Source organism: Cibotium barometz, chromosome 33 (genome assembly GCF_041138505.1).
Source record: "Cibotium barometz isolate CiBa-2024 chromosome 33, ASM4113850v1, whole genome shotgun sequence".
Classification (NCBI taxonomy): domain Eukaryota; kingdom Viridiplantae; phylum Streptophyta; class Polypodiopsida; order Cyatheales; family Cibotiaceae; genus Cibotium; species Cibotium barometz.
The window spans coordinates 40292131-40312052 of NC_141078.1; the positions used below are offsets into that span (position 1 = coordinate 40292131).

The 19922-nt window shown below is 40.6% G+C and overlaps 1 protein-coding gene across 1 annotated transcript; it reads right to left on the bottom strand.

The window, feature by feature from the left end:
* Positions 1-3611: 3611 nt before the first annotated feature.
* LOC147619564 (SEC1 family transport protein SLY1-like) lies at positions 3612-7231 on the bottom strand. The gene is made up of 3 exons (XM_086773239.1): positions 7215-7231; positions 6925-7003; positions 3612-5578 (listed from the first exon to the last, which is right to left on the bottom strand). Exons 2-3 carry the CDS (start codon positions 6953-6955, stop codon positions 3777-3779), a joined length of 1833 nt encoding a protein of 610 aa, XP_086629365.1. The 5' UTR covers positions 6956-7003; positions 7215-7231; the 3' UTR covers positions 3612-3776.
* Positions 7232-19922: the final 12691 nt, after the last annotated feature.

Sequence of the window (19922 nt, forward strand, 5' to 3'; positions counted from 1 at the left end):
TTGATCACTTGCTCAAGTATTGGTGATGGCAATGAGAGCACAATATTGTTGTTAGGCCTAAGTACTGGACACTCCGTGCTTGTATGGTTTTGACGGCTGTAGATTGCACACCAAACCATATCTCTCTATGAAATAAATGTCGGTGTCCTACTTGAGGAACTGGCTGGGGTGGCCTTGGGATTGCTCTTGGGATTGGCCCTGCCACCACTGCTAGCCTAAACGGTTGAGCAGATTTTTTGCCAACTCGTCCATGCTCATGTCCTTGACTAGGACTCTAGCTGGTGTTTGTCGGGTACCCTTAGCCGTTGAGGCTTTGGAGGATGTGTCCCCTATCTCTTGGTTCGGGTGGATAACTTCTACATCCTTATCTTGCAGATTGTCTACTAGGTCTATTGCTTTGCACGAAAACACTCATCAAAGATGTAGAGATGGTTATCCTCTTGTTCTTGAGATCAATCATAAATTGATCAATGAGAATTTGTCTAGTCTTGAGTGCATCTCATGTGGAGATACTTGGTTCTAGCGATATAGTCCTGCACTGTTTCTCCCTCCTCTTGTTTGAGGTTATAGATTTGTTCGATGGGGCTCCATCTGTCTCCGTTAGGTGAGAATCCTACAATGAATATGTGTCACAAGATCTCTATAGCTAGCCTTTTCATATGGGTTTAGGGACCTAAACCACTAGCCCACTTTGCCTTCAAGGAAAAGTACGAATGAACAGAGCTTGGTGGGCTCATCAATCCTTCCCATGGCCTTGTAAATTTAATTGAATTTCGTTAGATAGTGAATGGGATCTCCTGTTCCATAAAATTTTGAGAATCATCCTGAAGATATAGATTGGCTTTATTTTTCCCAACTCTGAGCTTTTAGGTATTATGTTTGTGACTGAGAAGAATGCGAAGGAGAGGGTGAACTTGAGATCCTTATGAGAAAACACACACACACACACAGAGTAGACAAGCACACAAGAGAGATGGATGGTTGAATTTTCTTCTATTATCTTCTCTTCTCTACAACCATAACATAAAGATAAGAGTACATACTATAAGGGAAAATAATCTTTTACTATAACATGCAAATGGTCAGTTCATAGTGTAAACCTGACTATATGAACTGGCGCTATAACTATGCCATAACTCTAGTAAACCAAAATGGATATATCACACAGCCTGTAAACCTGACTATATGAACTGGCACTATAACTATGTCATAACTCTAGTAAACCTGACTATATGAACTGGCGCTATAACTATGTCATAACTCTAGTAAACCAAAATGGATATATCACAGAGCTTGTAAACCACTTGCGGCATATCACCCATAATCTTACCAAACATGCACATGGTTCTTATATCCTAGTGGCTACACCGTGTAGACCTCCTTTTGTAAATCACCATGTAGAAATGCATTCTTGACATCCTTTTGATGTAAAGACCATTTTCTTAGCTACAAACATAGCAACGTTTGCTCTCATTATTGCCATCCTAGAAACCGAATTGAAAGTTTTCTTATAATCAATGTCATAGGTCTGTGCATATCCCTTGGGTACCAATCTTTCCTTATACTACCTACTCACAGACCCATATGAATTTTTCTTACTTTATAGACCCACTTGCATCCAATTGCCTTCTTCTCCTTAGGAAAAAGCACCAACTTTCATGTCTCATTTGGATTCAATGTAGCCATCTTTTTATCCATAGCATCATCCCAATGCTTATGTCTAAGTGCCTCCTCCTTAAAATATGTGGACTCTATCTCTTGTATTGCTTTGACCACATAAGCATAATGACGGACTGTATACCCATCACATCTTAATCCAGCCACACTAGATATCTGACCCTCGTTAAGCATAATGACGGGTTATATACCCATCATATCTCAAACTATCCACTGGATATCAGACCCTCGTAGACATGCTTGCACCTGGAGCACTACTACCAAGTGTTCTCAACACCTCTTTGGCTCTCTGTACATGGTGTAATAACAGACATGATCCTAAACTCCTCATCAAGGCTCTGTTTTGAGCCACTATCCCCATTAAAATGACAAGCTGAAACATCATGCATTATGAAAGGTTGATTCATGTTCTCTTTTGCCTTTCGTGATACATGTAAATTTTTTGAATTTTAAACACATGTAGTGCCACTAATGATGTGTCAAAATTCATGGCATTTTGCCTCAATCTTCCTGACCAAGCTCTAACAATAGACCCACTACTAGAGGACTCTCCAGGTCCACTAAGCACATGTGATTGCAGCTCTCCATTTGTTTGCAACCACATTATTGTTTACATCAGCCTCTATATGGAATTCCTTCATTGGTGTATACCAATTACTCATCTCATAAAAAATAACATCCTTGCTCACTTGCATCTACAACCTTTTAACCTTGGGATCTAGTTTGATTCTCACTTTATTTAGTACTTTTTATTTAGGCAATGCAACCAAACACACTTTCAACTGTGCCAAATATGGTTTTCTAGTAAACTTTTGTTCAGGCAGCATCATGCCATGAACTATTGCAGTGGGGGTTTTGTTTTCATAATGTACACATCTCTTGCTTAGCAACGAAAGTGGAAAATGAGATTTGTAATGTCTACTTGAAAGGTGTTGGATAGTGGCTACATGGGTGAGGTTACCTCAACAAAACATGCATGCCACATTCAATACTGTGCTACCATTGGATTGGTAAATGTTCCAATACCTTAACTAGTTTTGTTAAGAGATATGTAAGCAACTAATTTACCTAAGAGATATGTAAGCTGTGTTGCCTTGTTAGGTAGAGGAGTTGACTTCATTCATGGAGAGACATCATGCATGCTCTGATAGTGACCCAAAATGAAGCACAATCTACGTCTTCTCCCTTCTAATTGAATTATTCATGAACACGACAAGAAAGAACTATTCATCTTCTCTATTCCATGGCTTCCTCGTGTGGCTTTGTTGTGTGCGCTCATGAATTGAATAGATAAATGGCTTTGATTATGCTAGACAATGAGTCCCACCTGTTCAATATACGAAAGTTAGCTACTTTGTACTCTTTGTTCTCATTCTTTATGTTGGTGATATTTTAAAAATTACCTCCTTTTTTTGGCACGATTTTCTTTTATAGGGTTACTAATGTGGCAGTGTAGTTTTTAAGTCAGGACACCATGTGGCACATGTGGGCATATCATACATGCGGAGACATATCATACCATGATGTGGGCATATACCTTGCACAACCATATGCATATGTACATACCATACATATTAACATACCATACACATAATGGACATGCATATTATACATGTCATAGGGATGAGAAGGCTCATCATCCTCCTCCTCCATGCTCTTACTACTACTCTTTCTCCATGTCATAGGATGAAAAGAGATATCGGAGGTGATGACTCGTCTCAAGCTGGAGGTGATCCACCCATGGGAGTCCACCCAGTGGAAAAGTATCCAAAGACCAAATCATCTTACCTTGGAAGTCCCTGGAAATAGCCATCACTACAATGATGCTGCAAAAACACTGAATATGTCAACTTCGACCTCAAAGCAACTCAATACAGAAACAAAGCTTCTCATCTGCAAGTGTAAATGAACATGTGAGTCGAGACATGTGATCACAGGAGGAACACTCTCTAAGGTTAAGCATACTCATTAAAGTACTCCTCAACTTGATTGCTACAGCAGCAACATCCGCGCGGAATGTGTTCGCACCATCACCATCTTTATCAATACAAATAATCATAGGTCTTACAAGAAATTGTACTAAGGTTGGATATTAATGGTTACTGTGGTTGTGTGTTACCCCCCAAACCCATTTTCCTTCCTAAAACTCCAAGCTGTTCCACAAACTCTCTCCCCGTGAGAACCTCGGTTGTTCCATAGATGATATTCTTGACAGGTGGTTGTCGTTGTGCAAGCTCTTGTAGGCTCAAATATTCATTATAGTTTCCTCCTCCTATCATAAAGACGATTGCCTCCTTGAATGGTCCCTGCACATGTCCCCTAGAGCTCGTCTTTGGAGACCTTGGATCAAAAACAAGATATGCTTCCATTTCAGGTCCAGGTCTAGCTTCCATTAGTGCCTCCACTGCCCTTGTGACAGCCAACTGCCTTCCTCCTGATAGCAAGTTTTTCACACCTGCTGTAACCGCACTAAGTGATTGCCCATAGAGCTTCTCAGCCCAATCAACTAGGTTGCTTCTACTTCCCCCAGTCGCTGCTGCCAGAGTTGAGTTGAGAGATTTTATCTTTTTGACATAGAGGAAAGATGAAAGGTCTATATCTGCCTCTCTAAGAGCTCCTTCAATAGCTTCAACTTCTATGGCAGGGGTAGCTTCTACTGCTAGCAAATATACAATTGCAGTTCGGAGTTTGTCCTCCTTGGTCCCCTTGCCCTTGAGAACAGTCACAAGTGCATTTCGATCAACACTCCCTCGCCCAAGCATATCATCCTCTAGGTTATAGTATCCATCTAAAGACCTTACCTTGATTTCCCCTAAGAGAGCAGTGGCAATGTTTGTGTGCTTGTCTATCATCTTTTTCCTCTCAGTCAACTCTGGGAGAGAGTTTACAGCACTCATTAGATGCTTCGTGTTTCCAAGTAGCTCCTGATCATCAAAATCCATCTCTCCTTTGCTGCCTGTCCGTTTATTCACTGCATCAACATCTTGTTTGTACTTATTCAGCTGTGCCTCCACCATCTCTGCGACTTTAGGAAAGGGTGCACTACTGTTTGTAACCCAGAAAGAATCTGAATCATCTAGCTCATAAGGCTTCCCACCTTGCACTACCCTGTTCAACTTCATCCCCAAAACATCATGCACCATTGGTCTATAGCTCCACACATGCTGCACAGCAGCTGTAAGCTCAAAATTCCTGTCAAAGATGCACAAAATTGGACGTTGGAAAGAGCTACCAAGATGTCCGGCCTCTGTGAACAAGTTGTTTCGTGCAACCAGGTGATCTCTCAATCGGGCATCCAACTGCGATGCAACCATCTCTGCAGGTCCACCTTTGGGGCAGTGGATCACTGGGACCACCCCAAGAGTGACTAGAACACAGAATAGCCCATTTACAATACCTTCCACTGCTGCCTCCACGTCCTTGTCCTGTGCTTGGGGATCATTGAGCTGCACATATGTGAGTGGCTGGGCAAAAGAGAACATGCCATGCTCCAATGTGACAAACTCCAAATACTGATCATACACCTTGGAGACGCGCTGAATGCAATCAGCCTTGAGTGTGCCTGCTGCAAGATCTTCCAAAAGAGGGCGTGGGATGGAAGAGGAGAAATTCAGATGAAAACTCTCATAGATCCCCTTTGATGCATCTTTGATGATCCTTTCCACATTAGAGGCAGTGGGCTGGACAAAATATACAGCTGGCACATCCGGTATAGTTTGCCTTTCTTTGTCAATGGTGAAGTAGAGGGTTATCCCGTGTTTTCGGAGATCATTAACACGAATCAAAGGAGAGAGAATGTCCCGGCAGAAGCGATCTAGGATTAATACTTTGTAAACCTCCTCATCAGCTGTGCCACCACTCACAACCGAATGGTTCAAGTTCAGCATCTTCACCACAGCATCTGCATGCAAGCACAGAATATCAAAGCCTTAGAGCAAATGATACTCCTGTCCATGAGGAGAAACCATAATACCAATAAACAACCAACCACATCACCAGGTCTATCTTGCCTTCTTACTGCAGCAAGGTACACATTACCATGCATTCTAAGCAGATAAGAGGGAGGCTCTCCCACAGCAATCATAATTGCTGGGACTGCCATGGCACCATCTATGCCCTTCAGATAGCAGTGATCCCCCTGCCAGCAATGAACCGTGTGTGTGTGGATATCAAAAGCGTTGGTGTTGTTCACTATATTATTGGGACTGTTGTTTTTCTGTACATGCCAAATTTCTCAACACCACACTTTGCCTCATTTTCAGCCTTTCAAACCCTGCATTAGAAAGTGCAGGCCAAGGTGACCATGCCCAGGCAGAACAAGAATGCTCATAACCACCTCAAATGAAATGAGCATTCACTCTCTTAGCAGCAAAAACAGGCTGAAGTGCCTTGGTGGCCACTGATCGGTGAGATTGACCTCTAGTGGTAAAGAGAAGAATTTACTTCACCAGAGTTTCACCTGCTGGTACCCAGGCATTCAGGAAAATGTTTGCTTCGATGAAACGCTAGCATCCATCATCATGTCTTAAAAACCATAATAGCCAGGCAGAGCACAATAACTGATTGTCCAGAATGGCATACAGTATGCCCCCAACCACATCCAAAAAGGGCATGTTAGAATTTGCATCCCCTGCCGAATACCATAAGCTGATCCTTAGATCATTATTGGACATTTACACCGGCTGCACATGATTACAAAACAGGTGTGCCTCCTTTGCTACTTGGACAAACAGCAATGAAATGGTGTATTTCTTTGTGCCACGGCAACATAAGGTAGAGGGTTGCTAAAGGAAATGAAGGAAAGGGAGTTGACTACCCTTATATAATCACAAGTTAGGTCACACATAGTCGAGAGTTTGATATTCAGATGTGTTAAGCCCTCCTTCACATCAAATCTTTCCAGAACTGGTTGAGATTCACTCACTCCAAATAAAAAGGCTTTGATTCAAATTAACCACTTCTCTTTCTTTGAAGTGGCAGATCCATGAGCTAAAACTACCTTAATCATTTCAAATCTCCATTCTTATATGCAAGCTTAGCAGAATGCAAAGTCAATGACACCATAATAGCGTCCTCAATCACAACAAAACAACGCAAAATTGAGGGGAAAAAAACGTTTAAGGATTGTTCATGATCATCAGCACAGAGAGAAAGTGAAAAATAAAACCCTAACCCTAAAACACAATTGTTTGTTCTTGTGAAACTTTAGAGCTAATTTGTTCAGAAAGGATTAGGGTTTGCACACACCTGTTTGCTTCTGGCGAAGAGAAAGAGCCATGTTGAAGTGTGCAGATCATCAAATAGAAACGACCCTAAGGATCGGATGCTTGAAAACGAATTACGACAGTGGGTTATGAAGTTATTAACTGTATAATAACACTCTTAAAGCAAATTTTGGCCATTGCCTAGCAAAAGTGCCCATCAAAAAGAAGCTTTCAACCACAAAATTTTCAAGATTTAGTTTTAATGAGATTAAAGTGTGAAGAAATTGCTTCTTCATACAATTCCCTTTTCAATCCATGGTGAAGAGTGCTCACCAAAATGGGGACTCTTGTGCCTTGCACGAGGAGAAGAAGGGTCATAAAAGTTTGTATCCTTATTCAAGAAACCCTCTCTTGTGGAGAAGCTAGGGTCCTCAACCACGCCTCCATTGGTCTTCAATCCATGATGAAAAGTGTTCACCAAAATGGGAACTCTTGTACCTTGCATGAGGAAGAGGAAGGGAGAAAATAAAGGGTCATAGTTGGTTTGCACCCTTAGCTGTTCAAGATTGAGCAACCCTCTCTCTTGTGGTGAAACTAGGGTCCTCAACCATGTCTCCAATGGAGCTACACAAATGGGTATGGAGCAAGGAGGGAGAGAGTTATGCAAAGCTCTATCTTAACCCCAATGTCTATGTGAGTGTAGACATTGGGGGGGGGGAGAGAGAGAGAGAGAGAGAGAGAGAGAGAGAGAGAGAGAGTACACAGTGTTTGAGTTTGCCCTACTTTCTTTGTGGTTGAGCCTGAAGTGGTTCCACCAACCGTGCCGAGAGATTTTCCATCTAGGCGGTGGAGAATTCGCGATCATAGCCGCGTGCAGATTTTTAGCCTGCATAGTATTTGTGTTTGCCCTAATTTCTCTCTGTGGGTGAGCCTGAAGCGGTTCTACCAACCGTGTTGGGGGTTTTACCACCCCCTTTTGGAGCCACTCGTGCAGACAGATTTTCCATCCAGGCAGTGGATCTTCTCCTCTTTGTTTGCAGGGTTGAAACATAACTCTTCTCCTTCTTCTGGTGGAAGCATTAATTTTTGGTGTTGAGCAGTGGAAATGAGTCAGGGAACCATAGATATGGATTTTGTAGAGGGCACATGTCTCAATAGAAGATGCAGAGAAGTTTGAGGGTGGAGGGCCAGAGCCAGAGTTTGAAGATCGGGCTAAAAGGCAGAGATTGATCGGCGGTGAATATGGAGAGAAGGAGACTAGTCGGATGCTTCACGATACCTTGCTTCTTAATGCACCTCAGGAAGAGAACCATGAGGTGGCTTTTGACTTTCAAGTTGCACAAGCTAATCAGATTTTGCAGCCATATGTGCTGGAAAATCATGTTAGGGCTACCAATGTTCTAATAGAGGAAGTGGTAGATGCCCAAGTGGAAACATGTCGGTTTGTGGCACAAGTGGAATCCTTTCATAACAAGGCTGCAATTTTCTTTTTTACTAGATGAATTCCATTCTTCAACACGATTACAGATTGGTTACATGATTTATTAGATGGTAATTTTGTGGAGAAGATCTTTGACGGTCCCAGAGGATTCTATGAGGTCCTATTCTCATCCAAAGAAAGTTAGAGATTTGGTTATGCAGAAAGTCCCGTTATTTCTAGATGGACAGTTGGTGCATGTTGTACCATGGCGCCCTATGGCAGAGTATAGATATATGTTGTGCCAAGCATGCCCTATTTGGGTGGAGGTTGTAGACTTTCCATAAACTATGTGGGAATTGTTACCATTGGCCATGCATACTATTGGGGAGGTCTTGTTCTAATTTGAGACCTCAAGTTATGAAAGAAAATCAAGTAAATTTTCCTCTTCTATTTGATAAAAAAGGGGCTATGGTCTCAACCTCGGATAAGAAGTATCCGGATGTCAAGTGGAGACAGGATACGTCAGCTAGTGATGCCCATGGGTCCTTTAGGTGAGAAGGAATGGGTGGATGTTTTGCTACGAAGAGTATGGAAACAGATGGAGAGTGAAGGCATTGAGGATCCTATGTAATATTTTAAGGAAAGAGAGGCCGATGGTGGTACCTCTCATTGATTGGCTTTATGTTTTGATGGATTACAAAGATTGCTCTTTGGAATGTAAAAGGTGTGTGTTCACAGTCCAAGAATTATCACATGTGGCGTACTGTGTTTTAAGGTCAATGGGATATGTTTTGTGCTGTGGATCATAAACAACATTCCATGGCTGGACAAGTATATGATTACAAGGAAGTTCATGTGTTTTATAGTGGGCACCCCACTACACAATAAGGGGTAATGATTGTTGCAATGAAATCTCAGTTTAAGCCATCATTGGTTATGCAAGATGTCCAGGGGCAGTTCATTGTTGTGGGTGGAGTTTATGGATGAAACATTATGGCTTGTGAGGCTGTATGTGCCCAATGGTATTGCACAACGTTGTTAGTTATGGGACGATTTATTGTGTTTGTGCAACGCTAAGCCTAGCTTTGTGTTGGGCAATTTCAATGTATGTGAATTACCGGAGCATGCTTCTACACCTCACTCTATTATGGATGGGATGGAGAGGCTTAGCTGGAATGTGTTTGCCAATCAAGTTTTGAAATAAGATATGTGGTCATGGCTACACCCACATGAGAGAGGTTTTATATATGCCTCTCAAAAGTACGTGGGTACAAGAGCTCATTTGGACCGAATGTATATTTGCCAGATGATTTGTTTCTACCAGAGATATTGTCCATGCAGGTGGAATATAATCATATTGTCCATGCAGGTGGAATATAATCATATTGTCCATGCAGGTGGAATATAATCATATTTTGTTAGATCATTTCCCTTTGGTATTGGAGATGCATAGCCATTCTGTGGATGCTTATAGGACATTATTGGGAAAGGCTCCTCTTAAGGTTAACCAGACTTTCTTGGAGCATACTGTTTTCCATTTGTTTATGTTGCAGGTGTTACAAAACTTTCAAGGCCATGTAATCTCTGTTGGGGTGTCAGCTTGGGAGTGTTGTATGTTCAATATTCAAAAGCTTGCCCACCAGTATGGGATTCATAATGCATCATATTTTAGGGAGAAGTTGCAGAACCTAGAATCGTTATTGGTTGATTTGAACCAGGTGGTTTAAGAGGATGGTTCTTGCCCTGACATTGAGATAGCTATTGATTGGTTGCTCCATCAGGTGGCAGCATTGCATGAGAATCAATATGTGAGATATAAGCTTATGGATCGAATGGATGCCCTAATGGATTCTAATTGTCAGTCACATACGTTCTTTTCTCGTTTACAGCAAAAGCATGCACATGAGAATATTGTCAAGATGCAAGATAGGCAAGGAGTATTGATTGCTGATCTTGCTTGTATTCTAGATGTGTGTATGGACTTTTATCACCATTTGTTGGGTCCACAGAGGAGGTTATATCTTCTGATGTCATTGCAGCTAGAGAGTCTTTGTTTCACTTGGTTCGTCTCACCAGGTATCAAATGTTTCTGCAAATGAATTGGAAAGAGAGATTTATGAGGATGAGGTGGAAGCTGTGTTGAAGCATTTGCCTAAAGGGAAAAGTCCAGGATGGGATGACACTTCATTAAAATATAACAAATCATAAAAATATATTTATATTTCTAGCATAATTAATTATATTATTATTTATACTTAAATATATACTTGTATTTATATTTACATTTGTACTTAAATATATACTTGTATTTATATTTACATTTGTACTTACTTATACTTATCATTATTTTCTTACATATTAAAGGGTTTGAAACACAGTAGACTTAAAAAACTACAACACTTTATGAAAATGAAGAAAAATTTACAACAGTTTTAGAGAAACAACTTCTTATATTCACTTGGAAGAATATAAGAATTACATTGACTCCACAATCTCAAGGATGTGTGGAGCAACACACTGCTTGCATGTTTTGCAATGTTCACTTTGACTCCTAACCTTCCTACCATCCAACTTAAAATAGAAATTACAAGACGGATTATTGGACATAAGTTGGATTTCCTGCCTCAGAAAACTAAGATTTCCTGCCTCAGAAAACTAAGGGGCCAATGACTCTCTACATTAATGCAAAGGGTAATGACCCTCTCAAAGAATAACCACATCAATGAGTGCTGAATGCATGCCATCTTGCATGTCTTGGTCCAAGCTAAGCCACTCCTCTCGTAGAAGTCGCCACCTCCTATACTTGAAGAAGCGAAAGCACAAAGTTTGTCTTGCAATGAAGTACCTGTCATAAAAAACAAACAACAACCAACATAAAAACATAAAATCAACAATCAGTGTCTTGCAATGAAGTACTTCTGAATAAAAACCATCAACAATGCAATCTTACCTAAAGATAACATCTGACATAGTAATTCTACACTCATCATCGTGGTGAGTTCTCTTGAGATGCCATGACTCACCCAGTAAAACTGAGTCATCCAATCCTCAGATGGGCACTTGCATTGATAAGTAATCTTAGTTTTCTTAACTACTTCGCAGGATCCAAACAAATGTGCAAACAAACCAAATGGTACAAACCAACTTAGATGCACATCTCTAGAGCCTATGGATGGTTTCATGGCAGCATGAACATCAGTTTTTATCTTTACCCTACATGCTTCTTACATGTCTAAGCTAGGATTATACCATTCCTAGCTAGACAACGGTGGTAGTGGAATATACTCCAAACTATGTCTCTCCTCATCATACACTGAATCATAAAAGTAAACATTCTGAGATGCCAATTTGCTTGCACTCTTGTTGTCTAGATCAAGGCACCTATCTCTGCATGTAAAACATTTAGCTTTCCACTAAAACATTCTACATTCTGCCATTCATGCAGAGTGGATGGATATAAAGCTGCAAGCAACTAACATGCTTGTATTAAAACTCTATCTAATAACCATGGACTCAAAGTACAAGAACACAAAGCACAGAGATATAAACTTATTGTTAGGCTTATGTCTTTCATTGAAGTTATCATGATGCACTTGAATCTCTCTTTGTGTGCATATAAACATGTTGAATGAAAGCCTCTGTTATTGTACTCATACCATTTGTGTGTCTCCTGAACTCTATAATTCTACCTTTCCATTGCTTGTTTGGGCCTGTGACATCTTTAAGCTTGATCTTGAAATTGCCCACCACGAGTACTTGATCACATTAAAATCCAATTTAACTTACTGTACTGATCAGGGATCCAGTTACCTTCATCATATCTCTTGTTAAACACCTCCACTGTGTGAATATTACTAGTATTCCTCCTCCTTGAAGAGATCTAAATTAATAAAGCTAAGATTAATAAATATATATGTTAGATTGTAAGCAACAAATAAAGATTAAAACAACAAGAAATAAACAGCAACTTATTTCTTTGATTTACACAACTTTGTTGCTCCTATGAAAATAAACATAAACACATCAAGACAAAACATTAATAAACCCTAAACCTATGATCATTACTCACATTAAGACAAAACATAGACAAACCTAAACTTATGATCATTACTGTTGTATTTTATGCTACTTCAAATCATTACTGTGCAGAGAAGATTGTAATCAACAAATAAAGATTAAAACAACAAGAAATAAACAACAACTTACTTCTCACAATCTTGTTACTCCTGTGAAAATAAACAACAACACATCAAGACAAAACATAATCAAATCCTAAACCTATGATCATTTCTCACATTAAGACAAAACATAGACAAACCCTAAATATATGATAATTACTCACAAGAATTTGATGCCACTTCACATCAAGATAGCTATCTATGGTGCAGAGAAGAGAAAGTTCATGTGAGAAAATGGGCATAACTCACAGACGTTTTGTCCAAATGAGATGAAATTTTAGGAGGAAAGAGCTATGGTGGAGAACAACATACCTGTAAATTTTCGTTAAAGAAAGAACCACAGTTACAGAAGATATGGCGAAATTGAATTCTGCCAAAAAAAAGGGGGGAAATGAAAAGGTAGTGAAATGCAAAAGGAGGGAAAGTAAAAAGTTAAACATAAAAAATGGAAACAAATGAAATTCAATTTTCAAACGTCCATGTGTGACCACAAGGTACATCTGACATGAAATCTGACATTTCTCTATTTTTTTAAGATATGGGCTCTATTATTTTTTGTCTTAAGAGATTTGGACAAAGATATGACAAAAAGATCCATGGTACATGGATCTAGAATCCCATCTCTCTCATTGATCAAGCCAATATTTTTTTATTCTTCACTCCTTAAGAGGCAAAATGGAGAGTCCATATTTCTCCTAATGTGAAGGGGCGAATCACCTCCAGAAGCTCTAGTCTTCAGGGGCATAAACAACATGAGTCCTCTCACCACAAACAAAAATCACCAAAAAGAAAAAGAATTTTTTTTTGAGACTATCCTTTACCTCTGGGAGAGTCCCACCGTGATCGCCAAATTTTGCCTTAGCTGTAGATGACTCTTTCGGTCCTCGCTAGGGAACTCGAGGACTACCAACACAAACACTAGGGTTGGGGAAAAAGGGAGCATGGATCCTCTTAGGGAAGTATACCCGCCAAGGATGAGTCGACCTCACTGGCTAGACATGCAAGACGTATGCTCTAAACTGTCTACCGTGCTCTCCGACCACCACCTAGCACCGTCCCTACAGGCCTCTCACTCACACCACACCCACCACTGACCACTCACCCGCCAAGGATGAGTCGACCTCACTGGCTAGACATGCAAGACGTATGCTCTAAACTATCTACCGTGCTCTCCAACCACCACCTAGCACCGTCCCTATAGGCCTCTCACTCACACCACACCCACCACTGACCACTCATCTCGCTCACACAGAGAGATAGACAAAACACCACAAGAGCGCAACACTATATACCAAACTGTAGACAAGAATTATACCAAACTGTAGACAAGAATGATACAAGAGAGACTGTGCTTGTTGTAAGGTCCCCCCCTTCCTAATTAGGAGTAACCTTAAGATAGTCTACTAAGTCTAACTTGGGATAATTTCCTACTTGTCGACACCTTGACTACGTAAGATACAAGGATATGATTAGTAGGTAAGACCTACTTCTATCCCGCGTAGGGGGAGCGTGATCTTTCTAAAGGATTTCTAAAATCAAACCACTCATAGAGTGATCGACCTTAACTCGGGCAATCTCTATTCTTGACTTCTAGAAACAACACTTTTTTCCTCATCTATGCAAGGCACATCCGTTGACCTAGTCCTCTAGAGTAGGGTTTTCCACAGGGACCTATTTTTCTAACGTAGAAGTTTCAATTAATTTGTTGGAAAGCTACCCTACTAATCGGGTCCACCCATCCATAGGATGTTGCCGTCAGGGCATTCCATCCTCCCACTTTCCACCTAACTCAAGCATCAATTTGTTTTCTAAATAATCCTACCACATTGTTTGACAGAGATAAACAAGTCCTTAATTAATGGCCTTCCACATTGTTCGTTTAAACAGTCTTTATCAATGATACAACAATGCTTATAAACAAAGGATTTAAAAAAAATAGATACAATGTTCAAAATTATTCATAGCCAAATCGAGGCTCTTTACTTTATTATGTCGATAATCTAGAATTCGGCCTTTCGGCCTCTATAGACAGGGTAATCCCTATGGGACCATACAACTCATTGTCGACAGCTGGCAAGGACTTAAGCCAGCTTGTCGCCCTCTTAGGTTCCATCACTTGATCCTCCCGCCCCTCAGAGGGGTGTCTACACGCTAGGGAGGGCTTATTCACCACACTAGCCTAAGCTTGCAGAACTAGGAGGTACCATAATACTCACCTCAATCGGCAAACCTCATTTTTCCAGTGGTATGAGGGATACCTTGGGCCGACTCCGAGCCTTGCTAACGTCGCCGCCCGACTACATAAGCATAGAAAAAGGGTTAGCGTTGAGGCGAGGAGAAGATGTACCTGTACTTTTTTATTAATGTGGGGACCGCATCTGGAGCAACATCTCTAGGCTCGTTGTTGTGGGCGTGTCTCGAGGAAATATTTTGGCACTTTCATGAAGGAGCCATTCTACCCGCCTTCTTGTAGCCCAGGTTACTGCAAATCCAATGCTTCAGTTAGATCACAAATCAGAGTTCATTTGCTCAAGTTATGAGCAAAAAACTCCTAGGTGGGAACCACCTCTAAGAGCCAAAAAGCCCTTACTAAAGTCACCTCTAATTGGTGGGGGGAGGGAAGGTGTCCTTAAACTGGATTTTTAGGGAAGAAGGCTGCACCTAGAGGGAGAGAAGGGGAAGTCCTCCCTTAAGTCTATTCACACAGAGGGGAGGAGGGAAGAGCAACTAAGGACACTCTACCCACACAAGGGTGAGATGAGGCAAAAACATTCGGCAAAGGGCTTACTTGGAGATGGGCAAAAAGGACTTGCTGGAAGAGTGGTATAGAGGGCTATCGGGTACAGTCCCACACAGAGTGGCGGGTACGGACAAACTGTTGGTATAGTAGAGTGTTGGATATGGGTAAGGGTAGCACATAGTGTCGGGGTACTGGCCAAGGGGGGGTGCTGTGGGGTCTATATAGGTACAGGTACGAGTACGGGTGCGGAAAAGGGAGAGCAAGACGGGGGTGAAAAGGATGGTGTACAGTGAAAGTACACCGGCCTATGGCTTGCATGAGCCCGGGGAAAGGAATGGTACCTGTACGCGGGCAAAAGTCGAGGTACGCATGTACCTTTCGGTTCAGTAGCAGCATGGGCGTCCATGTGGCAATTTGTGTGGACCGTACGCTAGGGCGGTCGGTCTTTGGTCCTTGTACGACTGTTGTATAGGCACCCCGGTGTGTGTAGTATGACATCTTTTGTTGGGACGGGGATCCCTAATTTGGGGTGCCGACCTCGATATGCGTGCTAGAGCACTAGCGGTGCGAAATTTTTTTTGGGCAAAAATGTCCAGGGTATCATCCTGATCATAGGGTACAGACCGTCTATCAATTGGACACCCAATCGTGCATTTATTAAGGTTTAAGTTTACCATATTTTAACTGAAAATAACTAAAATTTTACGTATAGGCTCGATTCTGTGTCCGTTTTGGATGCTGTAAAATCCTATACTAGGGTAAAATTGCACGCAGATTCTAAATTTGGACTCAAAATTTTAAGATTCTAAGTGGAAACATCTCGTTTATTGAAATTGTCAATTTTTACACCACAAAAGACCATAAATTCATCTATTAAATGGGCATATATTATTATTGAATATGGGCATGTTACAGTGCTCCAACATAGAGAATGTCATACACTAGAGAATGTTCTCTCCACCAAATGTGCTAGAGTGAATGTGACACAAGAGAGAGTCTCCTGGCCAGAATGTGCTACAATATACGTCCTACAAGAGAGTGTGTCCCCCCACCGGCCGAGAGAGTGCTGCCCTTATCTCCTACTTGGGTGTCCTCCTCCTCGAAGTCCCAACCCTCATCATGTATTGTAGAGGGAAGATCTTCCATTGGGAAAAGGGAGATGGGGCTCAAGAGGATCTCGCCCTTCCTCGGGAAAGGGAGAGGGGTGTTGCCTCCATGAGTGCCATCGGAGTTGGTCATGCACGTGAGAGATGTCCAAGGGCACTGGCGGTCGAAGATGTCGAAGGGGCATCGACGGTGACGATGGCCAGAGCGGTCGCAGGTGATGGAGGGAGGCTCTTGGTGGAGTGTGGAGGACCTGGCTTCCTATCCACATTGCTTTTGCCATATCTTCTTTTGTGTCATTGGAAAGGATATTAGCTAGCTAATGGCAATATTCTCACTCCATTCCGGAACTAATTCAAGTTGGAATAATGGAGCATTTGGAAGATCATCATCAATTCCCACTGGAGGTTCTTAGGAATTCATGACAAGTGATCTACATGTACATGAGTAGATCCTTTCCTAACGGTGATTAAAAAATCAAATTATAAGGAAGATAAGTAACTACTGAGTGATGCACCTAGTTACAAGGGCTTGTTTACAAGGTAGAGATAATACGTGATGATACTTCTTGACTACATATACCATGGTTAATCCTTCTCATTCCGTGGTGGTATAGTTTTGCTCAGCATCATTGAGTTGTCCAATAGCAAAACTCACTGGGAATCCTTGTTATGTTCCCCAGGTTGTGCTAAGACACATCGAATTACAAATGTTAATGCATCTATATAAACATGAAACACAATGTTCCACTGTGATGTTTGTAAGATTGGAGCACTTGTTAGGGACTTTTGAGTTTCTCATATGCCCCATTGGCACTCATGAGTCCATTCAAAGAAGATTAACAATTTGTAGAGCGGTTGAGCATAAATGCCATATAAAAATATGATTTGTCTATAATACCTGACATGGCCCATAAATCGTTGTACTCCTTTAAAAATTTGTGGTGATGGCAACTTAAGAATCAATTTGATCTTGCATCATCTATGGAGATGCCACATTCTGAGACAATGTTCCCTAGGATAATTCCATGTTTTATCCAAAACTAACATTTGAGTGGATTGAGAGATATTCGATACAATCTATATCTCTCAAAAAACTTTCATAGACATGCTAAATTCTCTTTCCACATTGAATTAACACAGAGATTGTCTATAAATATTTCCAAAAAAAAATCTCAGATAATCTTTATAAGTAGTGCACATGCGGCATTGAAATGTGGCTGGGGCATTTGTTAGGCCTAAAGGCATGACCTTGTAAGCAAATATGGCCCATTCTATGGCAAAGGTTGTCTTGTGTTGGTCTATTGGATCAATGAATAGTTAGTTGTATCCAAAGAATCCATCTAAGAAGTTGTAAGCCTCTTTTCCCACAACTCTCTCCAACACGTGCTCCGTATATTAAGCGAATATCCCCCATTATGTGGCAAAGGCTATCTTGTGTTAGTCTGATGGATCAATGAAGACTTGATTGTATCCAGAGAATCCATCTAAGAAGCTGTAAGCCTCTTTTCCTGCAACTCTTTCCAACAGATGCTCCGTATATCAGAGAGGGTAGTGGTCTCAGACTGTGGGGTGACATTCACCTTTTTGAGGTTAACATAGACTCTGAGTTTGCCATTTTTCTTAGGCATAATTACAATTGGTGAGATCTACTCGGTATGCTCTATCATCTCATAAATGAATTCTACATCAATGAGTTTTGTAGCTCATCCTTGACCATTTGTGCATATTTTGGATTCATTGGATAGGTTCGTTGCTTAACTGGTCTTGCACCTTCCATGAGTGGAATGGTGTGTTTGACCACTTCAAGAGGAATACCTTTCATGTTAGTATACTTTCACGAAAATATGTCCTCATATTCTTTGATTAAATCAAGCAACTCTTTTTCTTCTTAGGGTGAGAGGTGTTTAGCAATAAACATAGGTCTCAGTTCTTCTTTAGGACTTATGTCCTCATATTCTTTGATTAAATCAAGCAACTCTTTTTCTTCTTAGGGTGAGAGGTGTTTAGCAATAAACATAGGTCTCAGTTCTTCTTTAGGACCGAAAAGATTAAATCAAGCGACTCTTTTCTTCTTGGGGTGAGAGGTGTTTAGCAATAAACACAAAGTATGCTAATCCCAAGCAGATAACTTGTTCTTTTAAAGAGGGGGAGAAAATGTTTCTGCTTGTTCCTCGGAGGACTGAGACGCTTCATGCGAGTAAATCTACTAAGTTATCACCTAGATATTTTGGGCCATGGAAAATTTTGAAATGAGTCAGAGATGTGGCTTATAAGTTAGACTTACCACAAGACTATCGTGTCCACCCAGAATTTCATGTAAGTCGATTGAAGCATTATCTTCACGACGCTAATAATTTAGTTGATGGTATGATTTCTTTGTAGGAACTTAATCAAGAAGATCATGGACTAGAACAGATCCTGGAATGAAGAGAAAGACGATTACGAAATTGTACTCTTCGGGAGTTCCACATAAAATGGAAAGGACATCCCTTGGCAGATGCAACTTGGGAAACGAAGTTTTAGTTTCGTAAGCATTATCCTCAGTTTGTCATCGAGGATGATGATTCCTAAAAGGGGGAAAGAATGTTACGACCCTTACACATGTACACAATAAATTTAATTTCTTCCCATCCCAATATTTTATTTTTATTGTTATTTTTTCTCCATTGTTTTTGTGGCTTTCACTCACCTGCCAGACGACTGTGACAACATCATACAGAGGCAAGCTTGGTTTCTCTCTCTCTCTCTCTCTCTCTCTCTCTCTCTCTCTCTCTCTGTGTGTGAGAGAGAGAGAGAGAGAGAGAGAGAAGAAGAAGAAGAAGAAGAGGAAAAAAGACTTTTTCTATTTTTATTTTTTAATGAAAGAATTTTTATTTATTTATTTATTTAATAAAAGAAAAAAATATTTTTTAAAAAACATTATTATTATTATTTAAACTATGAATGTTATTGATTTTTTATTTGGGGGTTCATTAAGTGGGTTGCAAATTTGAATGAGATTCGAAGCAACTACCTCTTACATATTCAAAGAGTCTTTTCCTGTATTATTCTTAGGTTTCCACCAATGATGTAGAGAACGAACCTCTTTCAAACTCAAAATGTCTTTTCATGGATTTTTCTTTTGCTTCTTAAATACAGGAAAAACCTCTTGATAAGACACTTGAAGTTTTGACAATATCTTGCATATCTTACTACCTAAGAAAAGAGAAAGTATGACTAAAGCTTCAATTTATGCTCTAGATTGAATTTACTTAAAGCGATCAGTGAGGATTGAAAATGGAGAAGGCTTTGTTTAGTTTTTCCCTTTTGTAAGCTTTTGTAATACTAGTGGGCTGACCAGTGCTTTGCACGTCTCTTCAAACCTCCAAATTCAAATTCTACCCCAACCTCCTCAAGCCGCCACCTCCTCTTCCAAAACCTCCAAGTTCTTGCCACGTTGCAGCTATGTGAAACTCTTGCTTTATACAGTATAGGGAAGCGACGTATATATTCCTAATCAGTGTATTTGCTCCCGTAAATTGAATGTATTAAACCCAAAGAATTATCAAGAGTAGGCAAAGAGTTATCAAAAGTAGGCAAAGAGTACACATTAAAGAA

Coding starts and splice junctions, on each gene's coding strand:
- LOC147619564 (XM_086773239.1), bottom strand. CDS start 6,955: ATGGCTCTTTCTCTTCGCCAGAAGCAAACAG. Junction 5,579..6,924: donor TCTTCGCCAGAAGCAAACAG/GTGTGTGCAAAC, acceptor GCTTGCATGCAG/ATGCTGTGGTGAAGATGCTG.